This window comes from Budorcas taxicolor, chromosome 2 (genome assembly GCF_023091745.1).
Source record: "Budorcas taxicolor isolate Tak-1 chromosome 2, Takin1.1, whole genome shotgun sequence".
NCBI lineage: Eukaryota > Metazoa > Chordata > Mammalia > Artiodactyla > Bovidae > Budorcas > Budorcas taxicolor.
In genome coordinates, this window is record NC_068911.1 from 134,491,124 (window position 1) to 134,505,354 (window position 14,231).

At 37.5% G+C, this 14,231-nt stretch overlaps 1 protein-coding gene across 2 annotated transcripts in view; it reads left to right on the plus strand.

Moving 5' to 3' along the window:
* Positions 1-9,692, plus strand: part of STRADB (STE20 related adaptor beta) — a 34,029-nt gene extending 24,337 nt beyond the window's left edge. For both annotated transcript variants that reach the window (XM_052660620.1, XM_052660621.1), the window contains exons 5-12: positions 3,198-3,319; positions 4,244-4,352; positions 5,196-5,319; positions 6,372-6,543; positions 6,844-6,948; positions 7,112-7,356; positions 8,322-8,364; positions 8,829-9,692. In XM_052660620.1, coding sequence (XP_052516580.1) covers positions 3,198-3,319; positions 4,244-4,352; positions 5,196-5,319; positions 6,372-6,543; positions 6,844-6,948; positions 7,112-7,356; positions 8,322-8,364; positions 8,829-8,972 — 1,064 coding nt within the window. In that variant the 3' untranslated portion in view covers positions 8,973-9,692. The remainder of the gene's footprint in view (positions 1-3,197; positions 3,320-4,243; positions 4,353-5,195; positions 5,320-6,371; positions 6,544-6,843; positions 6,949-7,111; positions 7,357-8,321; positions 8,365-8,828) is intronic.
* The last annotated feature ends 4,539 nt before the right edge of the window (positions 9,693-14,231 follow it).

A 14,231-nucleotide genomic window follows, 5' to 3' on the forward strand; every position in this document is an offset into this window, starting at 1 on the left:
CATTTGTCTGAATTAAATCAAATCATGTAAATCTTTTCAGTCACAGTCCTTTAACCAAATTACTTTCTTTTAACTTAAAACCTTACCTAAAATTCCATTTGTAGTAGAAACTTTTTTCAGTTAGGCTTGGAACAGGCTGAGTTATCGTTTATAGTCTTATACATGTGAAAATTTTTTTGACTATTCAGAAACATCTGTTAAGCACTGCAAAGAGGTACTGTGTTAGGTGCCAGGGATATAAAGCCATGTAAAACACTTGAGTTCATATCCTCTCTGGGAAGATAAACATGAAAGACAGCTTTGTCTTATGCACTGGAAAGTACTGTAGTAGAGCTATGCTAAGCATTATGGAAACAGAGAAGATGGAGCATCCAACTGTTCATCTTGACTCTTCTAGGAGTCAAGGAAGACAGCAAAAAAGGGGCTGGATCCTGAAGCATGAGGGAAAGTTTACTAAATATTCTAGTCACGGTTTTTGTTCAAACAACAGAAAGAAGTCTTGACTACTTAATCAAAGAAGGAATTTTTTGAGCAGTTTTGCTAACTCACAGAATCATTGGCTAGAAAAATATACTTGGAAAAAGCCAAGAGAAGCTCTGTGACTAAAACCACAAGAAGGGTCATAGCATAAGAGCAGTCTTGCTAATGTATATGAGTAGGTGCTTTTACCACCAGACGTTGGACCCCACTGGGGAGTTCCACACTTAACTGAAAAAATTTCTACTAAAAATGGCACCCCAGTCCAGTACTCTTGCCTGGAAAATCCCACGGACAGAGGAGCCTGGTGGGCTGCAGTCCATGGGGTTGCTAAGAGTCAAATACGACTGAGTGACTTCTCTTTCACTTTTCACTTTCATGCATTGGAGAAGGAAATGGCAACCCACTCCAGTGTTCTTGCCTGGAGAATCCCAGGGACGGGGCAGCCTGGTGGGCTGCCGTCTATGGGGTCACACAGAGTTGGACACGACTAAAGCGACTTAGCAGCAGCAGCAGCAGGTAAGTTTTAAGTGAATTCTGACTGCTCCTGCTTCCTTTGTCGTTCACTTCATCTTCCAGTTGACTAAGCTTAGATCATTGACCCTCACCTGCTAGGGTCAAGGTGACAAAGAATAAGGATTTGACTTTTTCTACAATAAAATAGCACTGGTAGAAAATGCTCCCCAAATTAGAAAGGACTTTCAGATGATGTCAATAAAAAAAGATTAAAAAAATACTCCAGTAGGTGACTGAGGAAGGACTATCAAGGTGGTTGCTCTGTGCCTAGATTCAGGAACAAAGAGAACGCAGGCAGTAAGGAGAGAAATCTGAAAAATAAATGGATACATCTGAAAAAGGAGGTTTGGAACATATTGTGGAAGACCTTATGTGGGGTGTATAGAGGTTCACACTCTGTGCTAGAGAGACATTGTGGAATAGTGATGATGATAATAATAGCATCCAGTAGGCATTAGGCTGAACATTTTGTATGAATTTTTTTCATCTCACTTGTTTACTCCTCCCATTTAATAGATGAAGATACTGAGACTCTGAGAATTTAAGTAATTTGAAAGCAGACTTTTGTCCTTGTAAGGTCTAAGCTCTCAGCTGCTGCACTGTAGTACCTTTCTTTTGATAAAACATTAAATTTAGGACAACTGGCAGCAGTTCCAGGCAATAACCTGAAAGAGAAGATCAGTGGTTTAAAACCAGAAGTATTATCCTCATCACCTGAGTATGAATCCAGTGTATGAATCCCATCACCAGTGTATGAATCCCATCAGACCTAATGAACCAACATTTCTGGTGAATAGGACCTTGGCACAGGCTTTTGAAGTAGCTCCATCAGTGGTTTTGGTGCAGTGCTGGTTCAGAATGTACGGCAGGTGAGGAAGTCAGTCTATCCGGAGAATAAGGACAGGACTTGGGCAAGTGCTGATACTGGGGAGAAAGGGATGAACCTCAGATTAACTTCACTTCAACAATAAAAGTGGCAGAATTTGGTGACTGGAGAGAGGGAGAAAACTAATATTTATTAGATGTCTGTTAATAGATTACCATTCTAGATGTTTTTAGTTTAAAAACTAATAGCAACAAATGTGATAAGTATGTCAAGCAACTGCAGTTCGTACACATCGCTTGTGGGAATGCAAAGTAGTTCAGCCACTAACACTTTTGGAACTTCTTATAAGGCTAAACATACGTGATCCAGCAATCCTGCTTGAAGGTATTTGCCAAAGAAAAAGGAAAACATGTGTCTACTTAAAGAATGTTTTTGGCAATTTTATTTCTATAGTCACCAAAGACTGAAAACAACCCAAGTATCTTATCAACTTATGAACAGATAAATAAATTGTGGTATGTACATTTGATGGATTATTACTCTGCCAGGCTCCTCTGTCCCTGGGATTTTCCAGGCAAGAATACTGGAGTGGGTTGCCATTTCCTTCTCAAGGGGATCTTCCAGACCCAGGGATCGAATCTGGGTCTCCACACTGCAGGCAGATTCTTTTACCATCTGAATATTGGAGTAGATTGCCATTCCTTTCTCCAGAGGAACTTCCCAACCCAGGGATTGAACCCTGGTCTCCTGCATTGCAAGCAGATTATTTACTGTTTGAGCTACAGGGAAGTCCTGTTATTACTCTGCAATAGAAAGAAATTAACTACTGAAACATGGATGAATCCTAAAAGCATTATGCTAAGTGAAAGAAGCCAGACCCTAAAAAACTGTACTCCTTATGATACTATTTACATAACAAACAAATTATATCAGTGGTTGCTGGGGACTGGGAGTAGGGGATTGCTGAGTAACATTCTGTTGTTGGAGTATGTCATGACTTGTTTATCAAGTCACAGTACTAGCCATTACAATAGGTATATAATGGTATACTGTGTTTAATTTGTGCTCCTCTATCTTGAGCATTTTTTCATGTGCTTATTGGCCATTTCTTTTCTACTTTTTTGGCTTGCCTGTTTTATCTTCTGCCTAATTTTTAATTGGGATGTTTGTCATTTATTATAGAACTGTAGGAATTCTTTATGTGGTACCCTGGATGTGAGTCCTATCAGATAAAAATATTGTTAATACTTTGAGTCAGTGGCTTGCCTTCTCATTTTCTTATTAGTGTTTTCTTGAAGAGCGAAAGTTAATTTTGATAAAGTCCAGGTTGTCAGTTTCTCTCTTTGGTTTTTAACATGAGTTTTACGTCTGATTTTAGGAAGGGGATTTGACAACTTGACTTCTGTCCATCTTGCACGGCATACCCCTACAGGAACACTGGTCACTATAAAAATTACAAATCTGGAAAACTGCACTGAAGAACGCCTAAAAGCTTTACAGGTAACAATACAAAAAAAAAAAAAGATACATCTAATTTAATGTCTGTTTGAGGGGATACATTTGTAAGAACTTTTCTTTTTCACAAATTAGTAGTTCTGTTAGAAAAAGGTAGATTTCTTTCTTTTAATAAACATAAAATTACAGAATTGGAAAGAAAGGAAGCCAGATCAATGAAAGAACAAATAAATTCAAACTTTGGTATCTACTGTAAGTTCCTTCAAATGAATGTCATATTTGAAACTCTGGTCTGAAATTAATTTAAATATCCCTCATCAGTCCAGTCACAAATAATAGGAAAATAGAAAAAAACAAAAGCAAACAGTTTCTTTTTCATACAGCTAAGTTAAATTAGCTTCTGAATTGATAAATTTTAATAGATCGCATTTCAGGAATATTATAATACTATTTCCATTGTCACTAATCATTTTTGATATAAAGAGAAAGGATTTCATTTTGATATTATCTCAATTTTTAATGTATTTAACATATTTGTGCACATGTACATTGAACAGAAAAAGATTGGAAGAAATTATACTGAAATATTAACAGTGGTTCTATCATTTAGTGTTAGAAGGGACTTTTATCTTCATGTTTTAATGTATTTTTTAAATGTTTCTATCATAAGAACACAGAACAGTTATTGAATATGACCTCTGTAGTCAGACTGTCCTACTTTCATTAATTATGTGCTCTTGAACAAATTTTCTATCTTGTTTTTAAATATTCTCTTCTATAAAATGGGAATTATAATGCCACATACTCTGTGTAAGTGCCTGTGAGATTGAAAGACATGACAGTACAAGAACAGTGCTTAGTACTAAAAAACTCCATTATTAGTACTAATAAGCTGCCACTGCTGTTATCTTCATCATGAAGAAAAAACCATTGTTTTTAAATGTCTTGTCTCTTGTGTGTCTATACTAGAAAGCAGTGATTCTATCCCACTTTTTCCGGCATCCCAATATTACAACTTACTGGACTGTTTTCACTGTTGGCAGCTGGCTTTGGGTTATTTCTCCTTTTATGGCCTATGGTAAGAAAACTCATTTTAGGTAAAATGACTCATGGTTTAGCCTGGATGGTGTAATTATAAGGATGAATGTGATCTTAGATTTATGGTTTACTACTTTTAATTTATAAACCTGGCCAATTCTAGATTTCATGATATATTTCTATATCTGGTTCACGGTGAATTTTAGTCTTCAGAAAAAAAGGTAGAATGGCTCTCATGATCAGTGAAACCACCACTGATTTCTCCAAGAAATCCATGCCTTTGAACAAGCTGTCTTTTTTCCCTTGTTTCCTTTCTCTCTCTCAATGAAGAGCTGCTATTTTTCTTCAAGCAGAGGTAGTTTTCCTACTTGTGTACACCATCCCTGTCTTTGTTTCTCTGCATTTGTAAACTTATTTAACTGCATTGTAAACATCTGTGTATCTGTCTCCCTTCTCTGGATCTGAGCTTCTCAAGGGAAGGATCATGTATGTATTTTTCATTTTGGTGTCCCCAGGTGCTCATAAAATACCTAGCATAAAGTAGTGTTCAGTAGGTGTGTTGAATAAATAAATGGATTTTAGAGGTTTGATTCTTTTAGAATGCTTTTGTGGATTGCCTGTGGGTTTAAAAATATATATATTCTTACACAGTATGTATTTTTTCACTAATATTGAGTATTATTAATTCACTGTCCTAATCTCTAGCATGTCATTAGAGAAGTCTTTTTAAAGATTCTTGAAGGGAAATTACCTTTGCATAGGAAAATGGTTAGACTCTAAAATGTAGCATGTGTGTATGTGTTGATTGTTGATAAGAACATTTAAAACATAGAAACAAAGTCACTTTTAGGGTTCATCTGAGGATTTCAGGGGTCTTTTTCAGGTTCAGCAAGTCAACTCTTGAGGACTTACTTTCCTGAAGGAATGAGTGAAACTTTAATAAGGAACATTCTCTTTGGAGCAGTGAGAGGGTTGAACTATCTGCATCAAAATGGCTGTATTCACAGGTATTTATGTATTTGTATTTTACAAAATGAAAGAATTTGAGAGGAAGATATATTTTAGGGAGCTTTTAGGAAGAAACAGTTGAGTGTTAAAATAAAGGATAGGAAATTTGCAAATGAATATTGGGGGAGGAAAGGACCAGTAGTTAAAGTAGATGCTTACATTTTATGGTTCATTCGCCAGAAACGTTCAGGCCACCTCCTCTCTGCCAAGTGCTTTGCTCAGCACTGGGTGGAATGCCTGCCCTCTGTCGAGCTCAGGTCTCAGTGATGAGAGATACAAGAACCTGCCTGTTTCAACTATAAGCTGTGAGGAGTGGGATCCTAGTTAGCTCTTGTGTTTGTTTTTTTCTTAAGCAAATAAAGAGCTTCTTTACCTGCTTTTCAGCTTTATGTCATGTTTATATCGTATACAGGTGTAACTAAACCTTTGATTTCTGAAGTGTTTTTGTATGTAGCACATTGAGATTATCATACTAAATATCAGTTCTCTAGTTGCCAAACTGTAGGTACCGAAGTAATCAGCTGAATGTTGAAAACAGTGCTGCCTCTGAGATACTTGGGAAATTTGTTTTCCTTTTTAATTAAGTTACTTTTAAATAAGCTTGTTTTCTTATTGTTTATTTTACCTCCTTAAAGCTTTTTTTCTTACTGTTTATTGTTTCTTAGCAGCATTCTGGTTAACTGAAGATTTCTAACAGACAGTATTCTAATTAATCAAGCTTTTATTATACTTTACCAGACTATTGGCCATCCTGCTCTATTAGTTTCCAATTTTCCATGTTTCAAATGAAAAACAAGCCTCTTCTATAATTTATTTGACAAAGGAAATTTTTATATTAGACATGCCTTTATAAATTTTGTTAATACCATCAGAGGCTATCTCTTATTGGATAATATTACATTTAACTTTAAATTATAACTTCATGCTTAAATATTATTTTATAAATAGTATTTAATTTCCAAGGGAATACATGAATTTATTCTGACCATATTTCTATTCTTTCTTTCTTGGCCAATTTCTTAATATTTAGGATTGTTTCTTTTTGTTCTAGGAGTATTAAAGCCAGCCATATCCTCATTTCTGGTGATGGCCTAGTGACCCTCTCTGGCCTGTTCCACCTGCATAGTTTGGTTAAGCACGGACAGAGGCATAGAGCTGTGTATGATTTCCCACAGTTCAGCACATCAGTGCAGCCGTGGCTGAGTCCAGAACTGCTGAGACAGGTCAGGTGTGGCTATTGCATTGGGTTGTCTATGCGCCTTAAGTGTTTTCTGAGTTTGACAAAAGGACAATTGTGCCCTTATATTCAGACTGATGAAAGGCCTACTGCAAGACTGTTTTATTCTTTCTTGTCAAAATTATTCTGTTAGGAATTTTTAAATGTATACCAAATATTAGGTGTATCTTGATTTCTCATGAGTTTTTTCTATTATTATTCACCATCCTTTGTCAAAAAAGAGCATATGTATATAACTTTTTAAAGGGTATTTACACTAAAGCACTTCAAATTAATTGTTCTATAGGATTTACATGGATATAATGTAAAGTCAGATATTTACAGCGTTGGGATTACAGCCTGTGAATTGGCCAGTGGGCAGGTTCCTTTCCAAGACATGCACAGGACACAGGTAAGTGCTGCCAAAATTCTTGAACTACTTTCCCTTCATGAGATCCCTTACAGTCTAGATAATTTCTTTTAAACATCTTTTAAATTCTTAGGATCCTTACTGTCATTGTTATTGTTTTAATATTTTGCCTGAAAAAGGTTGAAGGAAAATTTTCTTCTTTTAGATGTTATTACAGAAACTGAAAGGTCCTCCCTACAGTCCATTGGATGCCAGTATTTTTCCTCAGTCAGAATCCAGAATGAAAAATTCGCGGTCAGGTGTAGACTCTGGGATTGGAGAAAGTGTACATGTCTCCAGTGGAACTCGCACAGTAAATAGTGACAGATTGCAAACACCTTCCTCAAAAACATTCTCTCCTGCCTTCCTCAGCTTGATACAGCTCTGTTTGCAACAGGATCCTGAGAAAAGGTAATACTGGTCAGATCTAAATAGCATAAAACATCCGTGTTTTATAAAAGTTTATGTGATATTTGCTTCATGCCAAATTCAAATCTTCTATCAGTCTTTTTTTCAAAAAACTATAGACTAGTCCAGATAATACCAGTGCCTAAAGCAAGTAGAAACAGTGAAGAAATGCGAAGAATACTAGGTTTGAAGTCAGAATACTTGGGCTTCAGTCTCCAGTGTATCATTTCCTAACCGAATCCCCTTACAAAAATCAGTTAATGTTTTTGGACATTAGTTACTATGCTTATGTTAAGCCATTTTAGAAACTTCCAAGCAGTACAAGAGTGTTAGTTGCTAGTATTAAAGTAATTATTATCATAGATAACTATTAGCATTAATATTTTAGAAATAAGTTGTGTGTCATTTTTTTTTTTTTAGCTCCTTAACGCCTAGGATAGTTTGTTATAATTACTTAGTGCCTAATAAATATTAAGTCATGGAGTGAAAGTGAAGGTCACTCAGTCTTGTCCAACTCTTTGACACCATGGACTATGCAGTCCATGGAATTCTCCAGACCAGACTACTGGAGAGGATAGCCTTTCCCTTCTCCAGGGGATCTTCCCAACCCAGGGATCGAACCCAGGTCTCCCACATTGCAGGCTGATTCTTTACCAGCTGAGCCACAAGGGAAGCCCAGGAATACTGGCGTGGGCAGCCTATCCCTTCTCCAGCAGATCTTCCCAACCCAGGAATTGAACCGGGGTCTCCTGCATTGCAGGTGGATTCTTTACCAACTGAGCTATGAGGGAAATCATGGAGTACTTGAAGACAATCTCTAGAATTAATTAGTCAAGGTTGAAGCTAAGAATTGGGCCTCTTTATATATATTCTTTTTCCTTTCAATTTTTGTATATTGAGTTTTATAGCTTTAAACTTATGTACATTCTAATAGGTTCTTTTTTATAATTTTTTCAAAACAATTTCAGGCCATCAGCAAGCAGCTTACTGTCCCATGTTTTCTTCAAACAGGTGAGCTGATTTATCTTTGTTGTCTAGATGTTTCTTAATACTATTAAAGTCACATCATTTTGTTAGCTTAATGGGACAGTTTGTTTACTGAGATTCTTAATAATAACTTTCTTACAAGGTAAAATTAAAAACAAAACATTTTTATAGACTTTCTAAAATAAAACAAATGGAATATCATCACGTGTTACTTTATTCTAAGTTTATATTTTGATTAATTTAGAGGTATTTTTCTATATTGGCTAGAAATGATGGAGGGGCAAAATAATTCTGATAAAGATCAGTTTATTTGGTTAGTACTACTTCTTGTTTTCAGATGATCAGAATCAAAGGCATGTTTAAGTGAAAATACCTAAAACGATTTAAACACTTCTAACATGACTTCTTTAAAAGTTATTTATTATTTTTTAAGAAATTTATGTATTGAATTTATGTGCCTTCAACTTTATTTTGAGTTTATTTAACAGATGAAAGAAGAAAACCAGAGTTCAATACTTTCACTATTGCCTCCTCCTTGTCACAAGCCATCAATATCACTGTCTCCAGCATCACCTTGGACTAAGCCAGAATGTGATTTTCCTGATGAAAAAGACTTAAACTGGGAATTCTAGGGCTGCCGGATCCTTTTATGTCCTATATACTTGACACTTTCTCCCTGCTGCTTTTTCTTCTGTATTGCTAGGTACAAATACTAGAATTATACTTGAAAATACAGTTGGTGCACTGGAGAATCTATCATTTGAAACCACTCTGTTCAAAGGAGCAGGAGTTTATAGCCCGTTCGGTTAGCTCAGAGTGCTCTGACAACTCCAGGGAAACTTTGGAATTATTACTCTAACTACATTTAGTATCATCTGTGGATGACAGATGACATGAAAAAAAAATTCTTCCCCAAGCTGTGACTAACTCTTTTTTGATCTCTCAGTATGATTTTTGAGCCAGTTAAATTTTTCAGCGTTTTGCTGCCCTCAGGGGAATGAGCCCGCAGAGGACAGTGCTTCTAAGTACATTTTTTACTTCCAGATCCTAGCCTTTTTGATCAGCCATTGTTAAAACAACAGGGTTTTATCCTGGCATCAAACCCTTTTCTGTTAGAAGGGAAAATGCTTATACTTTCCCACTTTCTTCTGTTAATATTTCTGTTAATATCAAACTGAGCCTCACTCACATTAAATGATTCACTTGAAATACACACAGAAGTTGTAATTTGCTTCTTTTTTAAAGGGGCTAAAGTAACACTTTTCTACTTATGTAAATTATAGATCCTAAATTCATGCACCCCACAGGAGCTCAATAAAGATTTATTGAATTGAGTTTATATTAATAACTTTGTGTGGTTTGACAGAGCTAAAACATAGATTCTAATTTGTTTTGCCAAGGAAAGCTCTTACTCAGAGAAATAGATATATAACTCTTGAATTGGGGACAACTTGGTATTTGATTCAGTGGAAGCAGATCTTCCAGACCTTTATATGATTATTCTTGCTCCTGTAGGGGGTACAACATATAAGGACATAGAGAACTTGAGGTTTTACCTTATTAGCCAAAGGGGATATGCTGTTTTAAAGGGAGTATGTATTTTGGACTGTGATAAGTTGGGTTTACCTCAATTAGCAGATTTTACTTGCACACACTTGACATTACATTAAAAATTATTTTTAAATGATTGCTTTAAGACTTGACACTAATGAGATAAATAATATACAAATGAATAGTTAAAAACACAAACCTTTTCATGTTTATTGGCCAGTCTCCCTCAAGAATGTTTGGGGTGTTACTCCATCAAGAAGGCTCCAAGACTTGCCAACGTGGAGGAGAGAGAGGAGACAAGTACCAACTGAGGCCTTGAGGTGGGGCTGTAGTTGGGGTGGGGAGCTATAGTTCATTTCACTAACCATCTAAATTCCCCTCAGCAAGAGACACAGGAACCATAGAAGAAATTCTCCAAAATCTGTGTGGAGAGTCAATATGTGTACTGCAAAAGGTGACTGGAGGCCAAGGTACAGTGCCTCTCAGTTTCACTGTATTAGGGTTCTCCAGAGAAACAAAGCCAGTGGATATTTTTAAAGTATTAAATATAGTTGACTTACAATGTGTTAGTTTCAGGTGTATAGCAAAGTGATATATGTATCTCTCTCTCTCTCATGTTCTTTTTCAGATTCTTGTCTAGTATAGACTAAAAGATATTGAATATAGTTCCCTGTGCTCTACAGTAGATCCTTATTGTTTACTTAGATATAGTAGTGTGTATCTGTTAATCCCAAACTTCTGATTTATCTCTCCACCTACTCTACTTATCCCTTTGGTAACTGTAGGTGTTCTGTGTATTTATAACGTTTTTTTTTTGTTTTTCATTGGAGGATAATTGCTTTACAATGTTGTTAGTTTCTGCTCTACAATAGTGTGAATCAGCTATATATGTGTGTGTATATAATCTCCTCCCTCCCACCCCAACTCCCCATCCTACTCCTCTAGGTCATCACAGAGCTTAAAAGGAACAAAAAAGGAATGAAATTGAATGAGATTGGGTCAGTTACAGTGATGTGTATGACCCTAGAATCTGTCATACAGAGTGAAGTAAGTCAGAAAAAGAAAAATATTGTATATTAATGCATATATATATATATGGAATCTAGAAAAATGGTATCAATGAACCTATTTGCAGGGCAGAAAAAGAGATGCAGGCATAGAAAATGGACTTGTGGACACATGGTGGGAAAGGAGAGGGTAGGACGAATTGAAAGAGTTATCACTGACATACATACATTACCATGTGTAAAATAGATAGCTAGTGGGAAGTTGCTATGTAACACAGGGAACTCAGCTCAATGCTCTGCGATGACCTAGAAGGGTGGGATGGGGCATGGGGAGGGAGGAAGGATCAGGAGGGAGGGGACATACGGATACTTAACAGCTGATTCACGTTGTTGTGCAGCAGAAACTAACACAATATTGTAAAGCCATTATATCCCAATTAAAAGAAATTTTTAAAAAATTGCTAACTTTTTTAGTTAATGATTTGGGAGAATAGCATTGACACATGTATATTATCATATGTGAAACAGATCGCCAGTCCAGGTTCAATGCATGGGACAGGTTGCTTGGGGCTTGTGCACTGGGATGAACCTGAGGGATGGGATGGGGAGAGAGGTGGGAGGGGGGTTCAGGATGGGGAACACATGTACACCCATTAAAAAGAAAAGAATTTTTAAAAACAAAAAAAAATGGTTAACTTTTTAAAAAAACAAAAAACATCCCATAACCAGTTAAAGCTATGGTTTTTTAGTAGTCATGTACAGATGTGATAGTTGGACCACAAAGAAGGCTGAGCACTGATGCTTTCGAACTGTGGTGCTGGGGAAGACTCTGGAGAGTTCCTTGGACTGCAAGGAGATTAAACCAGTCAATCCTAAAGGGAATCAACCCTGAATATTCATTGGAAGGGCTAATGCTGAAGCTGAAACTCCAATACTTTGCTCACCTGATGTGAAGAGCTGACTCATTAGAAGAGACCCTGATGCTGGGCAAGATTAAGAGCCAGAGGAGAAGGAGGCGACAGAAGATGAGATGGTTGGATGGCATCGCCGACTCAGTGGACGTGAGTCTGAGCAAACTCTGGGAGACAGTGAAGGACAGGGTGCCGGGGTCCAGCCCCGGTGGATACAGGGCATTCAAAGGGTGGACGGAGTCGGCGAAGAAAGACTTATTTATTTATTAATATAAGATTGGATTAGGAAGAAATAGTGTAGTAGGAAGATTAAGTGGAGAGAAGGGGCTGATTAACTTCGGTTACGTGGAAAACCAATAAAGTTCCAGACAAGGATCTTGCACCATCTACGTTAGGCCGCCGGCGCCCCTTTGAATATCGGAGAGTGCCCCGCCTTGGGCTCTCTCTCTTACGGATCTTAGAAGCCGGGACAAGTAAGTAGACATAGTGAGCCTCCACGCCCCAGATGGGAATTCAGCCTGAAATTAGAGTAAAGAGGAGACACGGGGGAAACCAGTCCAGCGACTGGCTCTCCTTCTATTGTCCTTCAAGGCCTTTTATACTTTTGATTATACATGGAGATCAATGGGTAGTACAAAATTATGTAGCGTTAGCAGCTCAGACTCTTTCTGTATATCTTTTTGTATACAAAAGGTCTCAGGTGATTTACATTATCTTCTGGCCAAGAGGCTTGTTAACACTTTTTGGCTCTCTTCCTTAATGGATGTTAATTTCGTTTCCCCTGAAGTGTTTTTCTTTAATCTGCATCTCCTTAAAGCGCTAAAGTTAAATCTCTATAGAACAAAGGCGCAGTGGGTTATAACAAAGAAGGTACTTAACTCAAAGATCTAATGTTGCTAATACCAGGTCTAATACTTGTTTTTCTATATACCAACTATATCTAAAAATAAAGGATATGAAAATTTGGCAGCAAGCATTGACTCAACAAATGAAACCTTTCATCAGTCCTATTCTAAAGATTTTGACTCCTCGGAAGCCCCTACATTCCTAGGATGTTTCAAGCCTCCTGTGCCTCCTGCGGTCAGGAGGCCTCTAACAGTCAGGTACGCAGCTGTATGAGTCCTGCAGGCAGGCCAGAAAGCCATCAGAGGGGTTTTTGGATTGAAACACTCTTTCAAATGCAGAAGACTAAAGCCCTGAATTGACTTTTTCCAGAGAATGTCAGAAGAGTGGAAAAGCAGGCAGATTCTTATTTTTTGGGGGGTGGATGCTTAGGAAATTCCAGGGGGAAAACCTGAGGTCTAATTAGCCTTGCCATCAGAGCTCTGCCGCATGACCTTGTCACGGGTGGAATTCCTCACGCTGGCTCCCGGTCCATGTGGTCGCGAAGACTCAGACACAACTGAACAACAAAAGAAGTAGATATGGTAATTAACAGCCTCACCCTGAGAGTGAATGCCTTAAATTTTGTTCCTGAGGATCCTGGAATGCTGTATCAGGTTTTTTTTTCATCACTGTTATAACAAATTAACACAAATTTAGTGACTTCAAACAACCACAAGTTTATTATCTTACAGTTCTGGAGGTTAGAATTGTAAAATGATTTGGCAGGGCTACATTCCTTCTGCGAGCTCTCAAGGTTTTGCTGCCTTTTCCAGCTTCTAGGATAGCCTATCTCCAGATCATTAATCACAGCTACAGAGTACCTTTTGCCATGTAAGGTAACATGGTCACAGGTTCCTGGGATTAGGTTGTAGATATGTTGTTGACTGGGGGTAAGGGGGGACAGTTATTATTCTGTTTACCATACGTGACCTCATCTTGGTATCTGCTTTCTGAAGGATCCAAACTAGCCCAGCCACTTTGGCCAAAATGTCCCCCCATGAATTTCTACAGTACTTTCCCCAACAACACTTGTGACTCTAATTCTGTGTTTGTGTCCCCAGTATACTGAGTATGTCTTGAGAACATTGTCTTATTCATGAGTATATAGTGTTTAGTAAAATGTTTGGCATTAGACATTTAATAAATATTTAAGGGATTCTTTGAATAAAGGGCATAGGTCTTCTGCTTTTGCTGTTTTTTAAAAAGACTTGAAAAAAATTTATTTCCATGGTAGGAGATTTTTTTATTTATGTCACAGTATTGCCATTAAAAGTTTAATGAGGCAAAGCGATTTGAGATTTCCATCTAGTAAGTTATTTCCTCCTTTACTGCAAGCTAGTAGTAGAGAAAGTCACTCAGTCATGCCTGACTCTGACTGTAGGGACTGTAACCTGCCAGGCTCCTCGTCCATGGAATTCTGCAGCCAAGAATCCTGGAGTGCATAGCCGTTCCCTTTTCCAGGGGATCTTCCCAACCCAGGTCTCCTGCATTGCACATGGATTCTTTACCGTCTGAGCCATCAGGGAAGCCCAAGAAT